At 36.6% G+C, this 16,111-nt stretch overlaps 1 protein-coding gene across 1 annotated transcript in view; it reads left to right on the plus strand.

Annotated features, from left to right (window-relative positions):
* The first annotated feature begins 6,785 nt into the window (after positions 1-6,785).
* The window catches only part of LOC138319549 (protein capicua homolog), a 28,174-nt gene continuing 18,848 nt past the window's right edge, over positions 6,786-16,111 (plus strand). The window contains exons 1-4 of the mRNA XM_069262701.1: positions 6,786-6,958; positions 11,466-11,564; positions 12,155-12,334; positions 13,495-16,098. Coding sequence (XP_069118802.1) covers positions 11,483-11,564; positions 12,155-12,334; positions 13,495-16,098 — 2,866 coding nt within the window. The 5' untranslated portion in view covers positions 6,786-6,958; positions 11,466-11,482. The remainder of the gene's footprint in view (positions 6,959-11,465; positions 11,565-12,154; positions 12,335-13,494; positions 16,099-16,111) is intronic.

Here is a 16,111-nt window from a genome sequence, read left to right on the forward strand (position 1 = left end):
ATCTTTCTCAAATTTCATGTAGGTTCTCCTAGGGCCCTAGTTGTTCATATTGCATTTTGGGACCAATCGGTTAACAAGATGGCCGACAGGCCGCCATATTGGATTTTTACAAATGAAGTTACCGCTATTTCTCAGTGAGTACTGAAGGGACCTTTCTCAAATTTCACGTGCAAGTTCCCCTAGGGACCGATCGTGAACAAGATGGTCGACAGGCTGCCATCTTGGATTTTGATAATTGAAGTTTGTTACCGCTATTTCTCAGGAAGTACTGAAGCAATCAGTCTCAAATTGTATTATGGGTTCCCCTAGGGTCCTATAGTTGTGCATATTAGGCCTTCATTTTGGGACTGATCGGTCAACAAGATGGCCAACAGGCCACCATCTTTGATTTTGAAGTTTGTTACCGCTACTTCTCAAAAAGTACTGAAGGGATCTGTTTCAAATGTCATGTGCTTGTTCCCCTAGGGCCCTATATATAGTTGTGCATAATTGCATTTTGGGACCGATCTGTCGACAAGATGGCCGACAGCCCACCATCTTGGATTTTGACGTCATTCCATCATCAATAGAAACAATAGTCCTGCACAAACGTTATCGGGTATCACGTGGTAGGTGAATAAGTCCCATTGAAGTTTGTTACTGCTATTTCTCAGAAAATACTGAAACGATTCAAATTTTATATGAAGGTTCCCCTAGGAGTCTGGACCTTAGTTGTGCACAATGCATTTTAGACCGATTGGTCGACAAGATGGCCGACAGGTAGCCATGTAGTAATATATAATATATGTAGTAAAAGTTTGAAAAGCAGAGAAAAGATCCCTCTTTCCATTGTCAGACGTAGACCGTTCTTTGGTGGGCGCCAAGATCCCTCTGTGATATCTTGTTATGTGTCATCTTGACCCTTCGGTCATATGATGGTCATGATGAAGCGGACTCTACCAGTGCATTGACCTTCACGGGAACAAAGAAAGGCTTTGAACATCTTTAAACAACTTATCGTTTGTTCAAATGAATGATGAGCTTGGCCTTCATTTAAGGTCACAGGTGTCAAATAGGCTAAAATCTTTAAACGACTTGTGAATAACTTTAATTTAAGAGGCCTACAGTCCTGAATTTGGGGATGTAGCATGCTGGGATGAAGGGCCACAACGTTTGTTCAATTGAACGTCATTGGTCAAGGTCACCGCGGTCAAAAATGCACAAATATTTAAAGATGTCTTGTGAAAAACAGAGAAGCCTTACTTGTTCGATTTTCTGGCTGATGAATTAAAGTATTAGATTTCTTATTACTAATTTGATTCTCTGATTACTAAATTCGATTCTCCGACTTCTGGTTTATTCCCGATGATTTCCAACTAGCCTACTTATTAACAGAATGAATAGTTAAAAAGAATAATAAACATTTTGAAGACCTATTTAACCTTAATAATCCAAATTAAGTGATCATTTCTATTATCAATTCCCTGACTATTTATTCGATTACCAATTATTTATTTACGCGATAAATTTTTCACAATGTATTATTAAGCATGTTGATGAACTATTTAACCTTTATAAAGTTTTGTGTCGTAATGTTCATATTCAAGAATCAAGAAAAGCTTTTAATTCATATTTTATTCACCTTCAAAGTAACAATTATTAGAATAACAATACTTACAACGTACAGGTTTTAATTTTACAAATTCAAATAAAGCTCGAAGTGAATTTTTGCAGTACTTTTAAAAATCATGTTATTTACGTCTACAGTACACTGAAATGAATCACATGGTCAAATCCAGAAGCCAAAATTGAGGTCTACAATTTCATTTCACATTTTTTACAGCAGTGATAAACAAGAACTAAAGCAATGCATAAATGTGCATGTGTAGTGCCAAATGATTATAAAGCATCTTACATGTTTGTATATGCCTTTGAATGAATCAAGACTGATGTTTTTCAATAGAGCACCCAAGAAAAAGTTTATGTCAAAATTTCGCGCTGTTACATTAAGTGGTCATTACGTACATCCCTGAATACTCATATTTAATATTCGATTCCCCGACTACTTTGATTTCCAACTACATAATGAATGGTCCAAATTGTATTGCATTTAATGATCTAGTTAACCTTTAGAAATTTAATGAAGTATCTGATAGCTTATTCGATTCCCAATTACACATTGTACACGATGAATTGTTCAAAATGTATTATTTAGCATATTAATGATGATTTAACCTTTAAACTTCCAACTCCGTGATTATAAATTACAAAATACCCTGATTATTTATTCGATTACCAATTACATTAGCATAATGGTCAATGGATGGGTTCAATAATTATGTAATACCTTTAACTTATAGTTCATTACTTATTCTTTTCTCTTACTGCTTATTCGATTACCTGACTACTTATTCGATTCCCTGACTGCTTATTCGATTACCTGACTACTTATTCGATTCCTTGACTACTTATTCGATTCCTTGACTACTTATTCGATTCCTTGACTACTTATTTGATTCCTTGACTACTTATTTAATCCTGTGATTACTTATTTGATTCTGTGATTACTTATTCGGTTCCCTGACTACTTATTCGATTCCCTGATTACTTATTCGATTCCCTGACTACTTATTCGATTACCTGACTACTTATTCGATTCCTTGACTACTTATTCGATTCCCTGACTACTTATTCGATTCCCTGACTACTTATTCGATTCCTTGACTACTTATTCGATTATCTGACTACTTATTCGATTACCTGACTACTTATTCGATTACTTGACTACTTATTCGATTCCTTGACTACTTATTCGATTCCCTGACTACTTATTCGATTCCTTGACTACTTATTCGATTCCTTGACTACTTATTCGATTCCTTGGCTACTTATTCGATTCCTTGACTATCTATTCGATTCCTTGACTACTTATTCGATTCCCTGACTACTTATTCTATTCCCTGACAACTTATTCGATTCCCAATATCTTAATTATTTATAACATACCAACGTAAGAAACAATACGAAAAGGCGAAATCTTGAAAAGGTATATTTGAATTAAATTAAAATTTTATTTTGTTAGAGAAGGTCCTCTTTAGGTGTTAAATGCTGTGTTTGGTGGCGTGGTAGCTGCAATATTGTAACTCAAAAGACTTTAAGACAGATAATGGTGTCGTTTTTAGAGCTACAATTGGTGCCTATTACTGCTAGTAGAGCAAAGTGTTGATTATGCAAACCATAATGAAACCGTTTGTATGCATTTTATGGCACTTGTTTTATATCTCTGATCAACTCGGCAATGAATCTAAACCTTATCAAATATGAAATTCACAATGAGATCATTATCATTTTTATATATAAATATGAAGATCTTTTCATAGGAAAATTATACGGAAAATAGACCTACAAATTGTGAACTTGGCGACTTTTGAGTGGAACGGTAGATATTCAGAATGGTATAATATTGTGATAATAAATGCAGTATACGTAAAAAAAATCGGAAACCTACAAAAACAAGTATTGCAAATTGTGCTTGATTGATTTCCTGAGGCAGTGCTCCACTAGGACCAAGTATTTACACATGCCTTGACTAGGACATATCTAGCCACCATTACGTACCCAGCCGAAATTAAGTAGGCCGTGTACGCATGGATAAGTAAACAACAGTGTACGCATGGATAAGTAAACAACAGTGCACATACCAAACTTTTTATATGAGAATTCATGTTTTACACCGATATCACTACACTCTGCTGGTTTTTGTTTTATCCCCCCCCCCCCCCCATATATATTTTATGTATTAATGCATCGTTGCATATTCTCACAAATTTGCAAACAACACATTTATTTTTGTATCATGACAGGTATATAAATAGTCACATACCAGTTTACTTCTAGTTTGGTTTGCTCTGAAGAATAAGAACAATGAAAAATAGAGCATATCAATACATGTAATACGTTTAGATTCTCATGTTTTAACTTGTCGGCGCAAGCGCGTGACAATTTATAACGTGTTTAAAGTCTTTTCTTTGAAAGTGAATATAATATATTAATTAAGATGAAAAGATCTTAAAATCTTAATATATTTATTTTTCAAATTAAAATATCAGACACCCGGAAGATGGCCGTACACGTCGACGACGAGACCTTTATGAATAGATTTAAATACTTATATTAACAATGAACCTAAAAATAGTAATATAACGTTAGACATCTAATTAGAATATTTAAAATATTCACTTCAGAAGATTACTCAAGTCTCGGTATTCGAGAAGTTGTCTTAGATTCAAAGGTCATTGTTACAGTTAATTGTATAGTACTATATTGAAGATCGGAGGTTTGTATCTATATAAATTTCTCAGGTATTACAGTAAATTGAAAATAATGTCGTGACGTCAAAATATTGATTTTTAGAAAATACAATCAGTATCATCTATCAGTTACAAGCAGGATAAATATTTGATAAACATCACTAAAACAACACAGGGTGTACTCACAAAAACTTTGTATTACTCATTCATTATATAGAGGATGCTACATTAGGAATTATGTAATATGGAATTTATCAAACGAGTTCAATAATTTGATATGCCACGAGCCTTTAGGCTTTAGTTACTCATGTAACGAGTTTGATAAATTTCATATCGCATAGTCACGAGTGTAAGATTCTATTTACCACATAAATTTTATTAATAGAATTATAAGCAAAACTTTAAATTTCGTCTCTATAAAACAGTAAATCCGGCTCGGATGTGACGTTTCCGTCTACTGAAACAATCATGCGACGTCAAACAGATTATAACGTCAAATCTAGAAGTGACGTCACAATAGTGTTATTAATATGTGTCTTACGATATTTATGACATGGGGCTAGACGGGCCACAGGGGGCCAACTCAATGAAAATGGATGTTGTAATACATTGTTTGTATTTGGTGGATGGACTGATGAGTATATGACAGTCATGTGATTTTTTTTTATATACGAGATTTGAAAAATTATTAAAAAATCGGGATATTTACTAATCACATGACTGTCATATATATACTCATCAGTTCATCCACCAAATACAAAAAATGTATGACAACATTCATTTTCATTGTGTTGGCCCCTGTGGGACGGGCCAGTTATGTGATAAAAACATATGATATACAATACACAATTGAGTTGGATTGGGAAACAAGTGTTAACACTTATGTTAATCCGTGTCCATTTTAGACTCATCAATTTTGCACATTATAATAAAGTGGGAGAATGAATATGAAATTCAATATATAAATAAGTCTATATTGGAAAATAACAGGAAGTAGGAAATGATGAGATGAACAGGGGAAGAGAAGAAGGGTATTGATAATGCTATTGTTCACTTTAAAAGCGAAAGTAGAACTGTATGCTGGTACATGTGTACAATTGTGAAACGATAAATACAGAATTGAATGAGGAGTTGATAATGCATTGTTGGACACATGTAAAAAATGGTCAAAGGTTACATTATTGTTGCCAAAGAGTAATCGTTCTGTCGAAATAGGATGATTTAGGGCATCAATGGAACGGTACGAAGATCGGGAAAAAGTCTACAATGTAAAAAATGTTCGTTATTTCCATCAACTTGACAGTAGGAACAAAGCGGACTGTTTGGGGTTTAAAAACATTGGCAAAAAATAGGGTCGGTAGGTCGGGAGGTTAAAAAAAATTGTGTCTTTCACTGTAAAATAATGGCCGGAACCGAACTCTGAGATCGATCCCGACTTTTATTTATTTTTTTTTTTGTGTAGAAAAGAGGGGAAAAAATGAGGGTCGTGGGTAACAAATTATGTAACCCTAAACAGACATATTATTTTTTTTACCGTGGATTCCAACGAAACAACATGCATGTCTTTTAAGTGAACTGTAGCCGCTAAACCTGCCTATATTGGTCATGTTAATTAAACTTAACAGTCATTAATTTTCTTATATTTATGCAAATGCATATGAATGATCTTGCATAAGCATTATTCTTGTATATAATATATTATGGTTATATTTAGAAACTTAGGCAAGATACTCACGAATGTACCCGATAGCTCTCGGAAATGGACGAACATCGTTTGCGCATCAATTTGGTACACAATGGAGCTGCCGTCATCCAAATAACGGCCCCGATTATGTATACTCCATTCGTATAGTAACGTTTGCTGGTCTTGACTCTGACGGGAATATGACACATTTAGGCAGACTCTGATTGGTTGATCGGGCAAAATGACGTGATATGGGCGGTGGCTTATTCCCTGTAAATGGAACGTAGCCTCATTGAATAGAAAGCTGAAATTCTGCAGATAAGAAATTGCATTTTATTTTTCAACCCTTTTCTTCGATTTTTGGTAGTTTGATTAATGTGTTGCATCAGAGAAACTAGTACAAGTTGAATTAGTGTAAATTTTAACAAGAAAATATGGTGGGGAGAATTTAACACTGGGTGACGGTTGTGTGACAAAAATATAATTTTATTTCATAATTATTCTACGTCGACCAATCAAGTTGTTTCACGCCCGACTCGTGAGTCACGTGAGTTAATCCTGGCCAATGAGCGTCGAGATCAGTAGAGGCCATATGCTCATTCACCTTTTTTAGATGCGGGCATAGAAAATCTGAACGATGGACGAAATACATTTTACGACGTTCATAGTAAGATATTAAGGTAAGTTTATCAGTAAATTTCATTGAAATTATTATAATTGCATACAAAGATGTTATAAAATATCTGATATTGGCTTCAAATACCCAAGCAGCTGTACATTTATCATGAGTAGTTCGCCTGACGACATTCCTCGTAAAACTGGTGTGGAGGCCCCGAACCTAGATCAGCTGTGTTGAGCGTATACTAGGGAATGCAGTCTACACAGTGTTTACTACGGGGCTACGGTATCGCATACTACATGGCCTGGATATCGCCGCCATTCCTCGAAATGTCGATGAATGAACAGGGAAATATTTGACAAATTGGTAGGTTTTGTTGTGTATTTTAACGCATTTTCAACGTTTTTACTAGGTTCATGCTATTATGTTCCAAACAGACGAGATTCTGATCGATTTCTTCGCCGTTTAAGCTGTGAAATCGCGGGCCCAACCTTGGTTATTTTTTTGTCATGTTGGCGTGAACGCTGAAGAATGCGGTCGAATTTTGGGTCATGCGCTACATTGTGTGACATTTTAAATTCGTCAGATTGTATTTTAAGTATTATAATGATGTCATATATTCTGTATAACAAATAAATGTCATGTATAATAAACCAATAAACGCACTGGCGTGAAATTAATTTCCTCCTTTCTGCATGTTGGTTGTGTCAGCAGTATAGCCTACAGTATAGAACAGAGATGATGCATTCGAGGCGTTAGGCTTGTTACACGATAAGTTACCGAGGACGACCTGTCTCGTTGACAATATATAGTGAATGCGTGTTTAATTTCGATTATATAAGGCTACTGTAGGCATAGCCTGGGTTGTTACCATTATGTACAGTATGGTGTGTTGTGACATATATATACTAAATATTGTTGAACTTGCCTTTAAAGCACTGAAATAATTATCAATTAATTGAAATAATAATAAAGCAACATTTCTCGTTTTTCTCTTGCTTCTTAGATATTTCAGATAGGCTAATATCAACATTGCTGGATTTCTCTATTATAATATACCTGGTAACGGTCTGTTCAGTCATGTCATTTCAAGTTGTACAAACCCTTGTAGTTCAGAACTCAGGGGGAAAAACCGCAGAAACCCTGCAGGACAACCATCTAATGGACAAAATGTATCATAATTCCTGATTTAAAAAAAAACCTCCTATTGTACTTTACCATTAGATTGACAACATACAATCTGTTTAATATGTCTTGTAATATGGATAATAGAGATTATAATCAGCTAACATCCATAATTTTTCAATTAAAATTAGTCCCACCTTCCGATGATTATGATGCCACGAAACAAATGATATGATGACATCATAATCTCCGGATGGTGGGAATTTTTATGAAAAAATTGCACTTTAAAATACCCACATCATTTTGAGATCTCGAAACCCATGAAAGACATATGACCATGTCCGAAATATGATAATTTATATAAAACACATATGTAACATCTACGATATTCCAGGAGTTATTGTTATAATACAAGCATAGAAAATTAAGCGACCAATGACCAGATCTGATGACAGATCCAGTCCAGAGCCACTATACTATTACTATGGTGTTATGTTCACATCACAAAGTAATGGTGTATTGTGCATATTAGATAATGACACCATAGTTCTGTCTGATGTCGTTATAGATCGAGACTGTCTCAGCACAGGTACATTAAAAAGTCACATCTGAGCCAGAAACTTGCTGATAATAACCGTAAAGCTCCTGTACCAGGTACCCAACAGTGCTGGATTGTTTGAGATCTGTCTTTTTATCACAAAGTTTGGGGGGTTAAATCATTTAGAATGGTTCCATGGAGCATATCTATTTAATAGGTAAGAGCTGATGTTGTCATTATTGATTGATTAATTGATGGGGCTTAACGTCCTTGTTCCGGTTATAACCGAGCTTAGAACACATGTTGTTATGATTTTTATGACTAAGTCTATGTTATAATTATTTTCTTTATAATTTTCGGTAACCACTGGCAAAAAAAAGTACAAAAAACAAAAATAATTCTTTCATCTGTCCGGTTTTGACAAAATTGATAATAAAACTGGAAATAAAAATGGAATGTTAACCACAACACAAACTTATCACTTCTTTCCATGTGATGATGAAAATAATGATTTTAAGCTAATTATTCAAGGGAGATAAATTATAAGTATTCAAGGGAGATAATTTAGATGTATATTATATATGTAAGGGTAGGAATAAATGATAAACCCAAGGAAGAAGTTTGGTAATTATGTAAAATCTGCACTTTGTCTTGTTAGAATTAGCTCCATTATCCCTCGCCCCTATCTTGGTTTTCAAATTTAACCCAATGAAGTCGATGTTAACTTTTAAAACTGAGAAAAACTCTCATATTCTGTAGTTGATTTTTATCACCTTGGTGATGAGCCATAGATTTCTACTACTACTTACTTCAAGAGGACAATCTTTCCATATATTTGTCTTTGCAATGTGTGTTGTCATTTACAAAGTCCATTCAGTCTCGCATCAAGTAACATTTACCAAATTAAGTATTTATTAAATTGCCACAATTTGTCTTTAAGTGATCATGTGTTTACCATTTTGTTTCAGAATTTAGTTCTATCCATGAGCTTGAATGGATTTTTACAGAATGAAACGAGAAGAAACAAAATTCTTTTAATTAAATTAAATTTATAAACAGAGTAAATGTGGAAACCCAATGTATCCACATATACAGCTCCATGTAATCATCACCATGCACTTAGTAGACAATACCTTACACATCTCTCAGACATTAAGTTATCAATTAAAACAAAATCACTCACTTTCATCCATGATATCAAAGAAGTTAATAAATTAAAATTAAAAAAATATATATCTATATATATAAATTGTAACAAAGTTTCATGTCCAAATTAAGTAGTTGACAACAATTGTAATTGACTTCAAAGAGTTCTTTGATAAAAGTATGTGTATATATAACCTAGGAAATGTGTCACACATAAACGAAATCACCGACACAATAAAATAAGGCTGGTTGTGAGGTGTTCATAAATCATAAGTGAAGCTAGCGCTGGACATCAGGAGTACTAGTCCTCAGCATCAGATTTTTCATCTATGGAGTAGAAGGAAGCTCTACAAATTAAAAAGAAAACAAAAATATTAAACAATTGGACCATTATTCAAGTTTTATTCTCAATGTTAATTATTTGAAATTGCATGTCTCTGACGCGAAATAACGTTTAAGATAGGCCTACTGGTCATGAAATAATATATTTTTATACGCACAATGACACGAAAAATACAGCTTTATGGTAATACTTTTTGTTCAAATTAAGTTTGAATAAATGATTAATTGAGGAGGAACTCGATGAGCCTGAAATAACTCCAGTGTATTTTGATGATTTGTGTCTCCTGGATTTAACGAAGCCATGCCCCCCCTAACGGCTCGCACTACCAGAAAATGTATAAATTACACAATAAAAGTACGCATGATATCAATTCCAAAGTGTTAGGTAACGGTGGCATAGAATAATAATTGCCATTCAAACATCTCGCTTCGTTGATCGATAAAGCTTTTTATTTTGTGAATTTATTTACTTTTTGCACATCAAGACAAAGCCCGATACGCGAAAATGCTTACGCCAATTTTGAAGCAATCGAGGCAATAAATGGTATTCAAAATACAATGACGAAAATTGCATATAACTACATACCTGAAACATACCTCAAAAGATCGTGACATTCTTTGCCGATTTTGTTGAGTTCTTGGCGAGATAAAAACATTGTAAATTTGTTTATTGTGAGTCGGAAGTTGAAGACATCAATGATGTGCGCGAGCAAACAGGAAGCAGGAAGTTGTGTTAGCTAGACTTGCTAAGTCCCGAATTTGAGCCGACGATATCGGGACAGTATGGGGAAATCGAAAAGGGACAGGGCGATGGGGAAAAGGGGCAGGGCGTTAGGAAAAAGGGCAGGGCGCTGGAATTAAGGGCAGGGCGCCGCGCCCTGCTAACCCGACCTAGCTGGAACACTGTACTAGGATACATTTCATCAGCTATTGTTTACATTGTGCTGCTGATGGGTAAACAACTCTTCAATGTAGAATTATTTGTAATGAAAATGATTTTCAGAAAACTCTTTGCCCTGTGGCAATAAAAGATTTTATAAATGATTGATTTTCTGTAGTTTATGATACCAACATTTGTTACCAAACTAAGGTCTATATAATGCTTTGATATCATAGTCAATATTTTCCTTAAGATTGTGTTCCTTCTTTTGAGGAATCTGTTTATGTTGTTAATGACGTGGCTATGGACCTGGACATGAGGCAAAGAGAAATTATATTCTGTACAGAAAAACACAATATGTTTTTATATAGCACCCATGAAATGAATGATGGTGTCTGAAAAAGTTAAATAATCAATTATTGATTGTATGTTTTAAGTAATCCGTATCACTCTCATGGTTAAACTTTACTTTTTAGAGTTTTGCTCTGTTTTCATCTTCCCTTCTGTGTTACAGACCATAAATTTCATTGCATTTTTCCACCTTTCAAACTGGTATTGCAAACCTGTTGAAGTTGGCTTTCTGTTATGAAAAAGCATGTTCCTGATTTCAAAACAGAATCACTTTGATGATTTCAAACTTTGTCAGACTCAAGAGCTGATTTTCACATTTCTGCCCAGAAAATGTAGTCCCGTAACTCCCAGATAACTCCCATTTATGACCACAAGGTCTCTCTCGTTGTTGCTTTCAGTTTGTGGAGAGTAAAGTGATTTGTTTTCAAGGTTTATTGAGTGAGTAATATGTTGATTTTCCTTTTAGTAATTGGCGTTTATATCAATTTCAGATGGTCAATAATTCACCATGAGCAGTAGAAGAGGAGAATCGAGATCAAAGCGTGGCAAATCGAACAATTCTCCCCCTCCATCATCAAATCGAAATACTGGTAAGATAGTTGATCACACTCATCCAGGGTTTCTACCTTATTCTAAATAACAAGAGGGTTAGTCCTCTTCTTGGACTATATTTTTTACAGTTAATGAATTATCCTCTAATTACAACACAATTTCAGAACCTAAGAAATCTTCAAAATACTTTGAAAAATCTGATGGCTTATTCTGCCAGAATGACTTGCACTGCTTCATGAGTATGATTTTAAGAATTGTAAACTTGTTTAAGTGTTTTCATGAAAATTACTTGCATGATGTTGATTCTTACATATTAGGTATGCAGGAGTAGCACTTTCCCTATTTGAAACTCTGTTCAATCATATTGATACAGATTAAGATTTTTTTTTAATAAATCATTTGATTCATAACTTCATGGGTACTTCAGAAACAGTGCAATCATTGATCCTCGGTAGCAGGGTAGCAGTAGGGAACTGTTGCACACAGATGTCCGCCTCGTTCATCAGTGTCCTGGATCTTCCCTGCTACGGAGGGTCAAAGATTTGACTGTTTCCTTAGTACCAATAGAAAAAATAATATACTGCTGTCAGACCGTCTTCAAACGACCAAATATTTTATTTATTTACAGGAAACAAATCCAAGCGTAGATTGGCAACAGCGTCTGAGGATACCCCTCCTGAGGTATCGGAGGGGAAAGATGAATCTCCAGGAGACTCGGAAGTATCGGAGGGATCTGTTACCACAGGAACAAAAAAATCAGGAAACAAGAATGGTCAAGATGGGAAAAAGTCCACAACAGGTACACGAGGTAAGCAAAGGGTGGTGGAACTTTTTAGCAACCAGCAAATAAATCACATTGAACATTTGCCAAAGGCTAGCGTAGAGTATAGTGGATAGTAGAAACGTCTATTTGTTGATGCTATAAGATATCTGATTGAACACATAATCTGCCTGATGTCCAGTGAATTCGGCCATGTAAAATATATCACTAGTGTAATATGACCTGCAGCTATTTTCATTGGCTGGAAATTGATGATAAAAGTGGGGGCCCTGGATTTTGATCAAATTAAATATTGATATTTTTAATTCTTCTAGAATAATCATATATTGATGAATGAAGTAATTTCTTCCTTTTCGGAGATGTTTTTCCTTTGAACCAATTTAGATTCAGTAGGTTTAATAAAAGAAAATCACACAAAAATTGATCGTTGATTGTTCATATTTATTTTCAATTTTCCATTAAAAGTTTAAACGCTTTCCTTTGTAACTGCAACAAGTCTTGTTTGCATATATTATCGAATTCATCATCATCATCAGATTCTTCATTTTTTCATATATTTGATTACTTTGTTGTATTTCCTGAGAGGTTTTTGTTTTTTTCGCTGGTGGAGGAGTTAATTCCAACCATCTACTCAAAAACGACATCTTGGAATGTAATCAAAGTCTTTCCGACGCTTATGATAGGAAGGGATTGGATTGTATTTATAACAAGCGTTTCTGTGATGCCGCTAACATCAAAGATTCACGTACCTTATTCGTTCGTTACACGTTTGCGAGAGTGCGACTGAATTATTAGTGCTCGTAGTTAGATCGGTAGACACTCGACATAATGCAAATTCAGTGGATTACCTGTTCTTAATATTATTTTTCTTGTAAAATAGTCAGGGGCCCGCTGGGCCACAAACGGCAGACAATCAGGGGGCCCGTAGCAAATTTAAGGGGCCTCGGGCCCCCGGTCTTACGTTAGTGTCGATGGCTGTTGGAAATTAATTGTAACGCCAAGACAAAAGTAATAAAATCATGTCAGGATTTCAAGCACGGTGGTACAAAATGACGGCCTCTGTTGGATGTTTGCAGTTTGAGTCGCGTTTCATAAAATCAATTAGGAAATGGACACTCATCTACGATTCTATATTTCATGTTAAAATATTTATTGGTTGCAAATTAAAGATTTTTTCACTGTTTTAGGGCGAAATGGGAGAAATAGAAAGAGTTCCACAGATAAAGATAAAAGTCCTCCTTTAGAGACGAAAGACAACAGCTCTCCTGCTGACACGTCAGTGCTGTCTCCTGCTTCAAAGTTACCTCCCCCTGGAACACCGATGGAGTTGTCTCCCCCTGAGACATCCACACATTTACCTCCCCCGGGAACACTGGTACAGTTACCTCCCCCTGTAACATCAACACAATTTTCTCCTGTATTTTCTACACAATTACAAATGCCTGGACCTTCTGCACATCCACCAGTAACATCCATGCAGTTACCTCCCCCTGTTACATCTATGCAGTTACCTCCCCCACACATCAGAGAGAGCCCAGTTTTCCAGCAGCATACAGAACCCCTTAGTGAGCAGATGATGGAACCAGCCCCTGGTCACCACTCTGAAAGGACAATATCAGATAGACCCTCCTTAAATTGTACTCCCACGGGTGAAGAAAAGCGGTCCAGAGCAATACCGCCCAAAAAGAGAAAAGGGAATGAGTTTGAGAGTGAATCCTCTCCGGTTGGTCCACCAACAAAGAGGCCAATGATAGACTTGATCAACTGGATTAATCAGCGAGTGCTTGCACGTCGTGATGGTCTGTATCAGCCTGGAGAAATCCGCGATGTAAAACATAACCGCCATATTGGTATCTTGTTTGACAGTGATAAGAACACAGTGTATTTTAATGATGTTCTGGATCAGAAAAATAACCATGACATTATCAGTGATCATAGCCCTATGGCTGTGATGGTGGCAGTTGGTTCTCGTGTTTGTGTGCGTATCAACCCGGAAGTGAATTACTACTATGAAGGACGGGTAGTGGATAAAAAGTCTCAGCCAATCAGTTATCGTGTAAGAATTCATGGCCTTCAGGAAGAAAAGTATGAATGGGTGTCTCGGGCAGTGCTCAGACTTCTACACCCTCCCTGGCATGAGGAGTTTGAAGAAGGAATACCAGAACAAGAGACGCCACCTCCCCAGTCGATGATTCCTTCCCATTTTCAGTTACAGGTGCAGACTCATCAGCATGGACAGCTACCCCATCACCCCCACATGACCCCAGCAGTGCAAATCAGTCCCCCGTTAAGTCGCCTCGCTCGGTCGCCATCACTTCCTCAGAGTACCAGTAATGAACGTGGTGATTCTTCTGATGATGATATTCAAAGTGAAGAGTTCTACTTTGATTCGTCAGGACTTAGCACACCACGGTCAGGTAGTGCTACCCCAGGGTCAGGGTCAAGGTCGCAAAGTGATCGTAAAAATCAGCCCCCGAAGAAACGCGATTCTGCTAGAAGTCGAAGTGCTCAGTCATGTGAGAGTGGTAGTAGATCAAGTACTCCAAGGTCTCCTTTGACCACGAAGTATAAAAAGGGAGATGTTGTGTCCACGCCGAATGGAATACGCAAGAAATTTAATGGAAAGCAGTGGAGGAGACTGTGTTCCAAAGAAGGCTGTACAAAGGAATCTCAAAGACGCGGATTTTGTTCAAGGCATCTCTCTATGAAAGGACAAAAAACCATGAGGAACGCTCCTCCATTTCCTGGTTGTCGCACAGGGGAACTAAAAGAGGGACAGATTGATTGGAGTGATGGTCGAGGTGAAGGGGAATTTGATCCAGAACATGGACATGTCCACAACAGGTTTGATGAAACTGAAGCTGCTAATATGTTGGTTTCTCTTGGTAATTCACGTTCAACTACACCAGCATTTTCACCCACACCTTCCCAGAATCCTCTTTCTCCACAATTAAGTGTACAATCTCCTACAAGTGGACATGGGTCGAGAAACTCTGTTTCCTTCACCCCAATCTCTCCACATCCACAGACACAGGGATTTATTACTTCTCCAACACGAAGTTGGAGTTCCTGTGCATCAAAATCTGGTAGTTCATCTTCAGAACATGTCTCTCCTATAACTCCAAGATTCCCATCAAACTCCAGCTCCATTCCAATATTCCATTCTCCTGGTCAAGTGAATGAACATTTCCTTCAGAAAATGTCGGCAGTTCAGATGGTTAAACAGGACCCCAAAAAATGTGATGATTCAGAAACTGCAACATCCAAAACTTCACAGATACAGATGCCATATATGGCAGGCATGTTGTCTCCGAAACATGTGCAGCTAACTGGAATTGTGAGAGAGACTAGTGGTAGTGTGTCCTCAATTGCACCATATAACCCGGAGGTTCAGAATCGCAGACTCGTGCAAAGTCTATCTGTTAGTTCTCTTCCTTCTCACCACAGTTTATCAGAGAACATTGTGGAGCCGTTACACAGAGTGTCACTTAATTCTGTTACCATGGCAGCAACTGTTGCCCAACAACCAGCAACCATGGCGACGTTGAAGTCTTTGATCAATAGCAACACAAGACAGATGTCTGTGGCACCAGTCTCCTATCAGGTTCAAGAAATGGGGGCACCACAGGCAAACATTCTGAAGAATCAGATGACATCATCTGTGATACAGCAGCAATTACAACATGTTTCCCAAGTAACCAGTACAGCCAATGAGATTGGAGCAGCCTCTCTATTACCCATAATGCCAGTTGGGGAGGTCACCAAACTTCAGCAGACGGTCACTACTACAGGTAAGAAACACAT

The sequence above is a fragment of the Argopecten irradians genome, chromosome 3 (assembly GCF_041381155.1).
Source record: "Argopecten irradians isolate NY chromosome 3, Ai_NY, whole genome shotgun sequence".
Taxonomy (NCBI): Eukaryota; Metazoa; Mollusca; class Bivalvia; order Pectinida; family Pectinidae; genus Argopecten; species Argopecten irradians.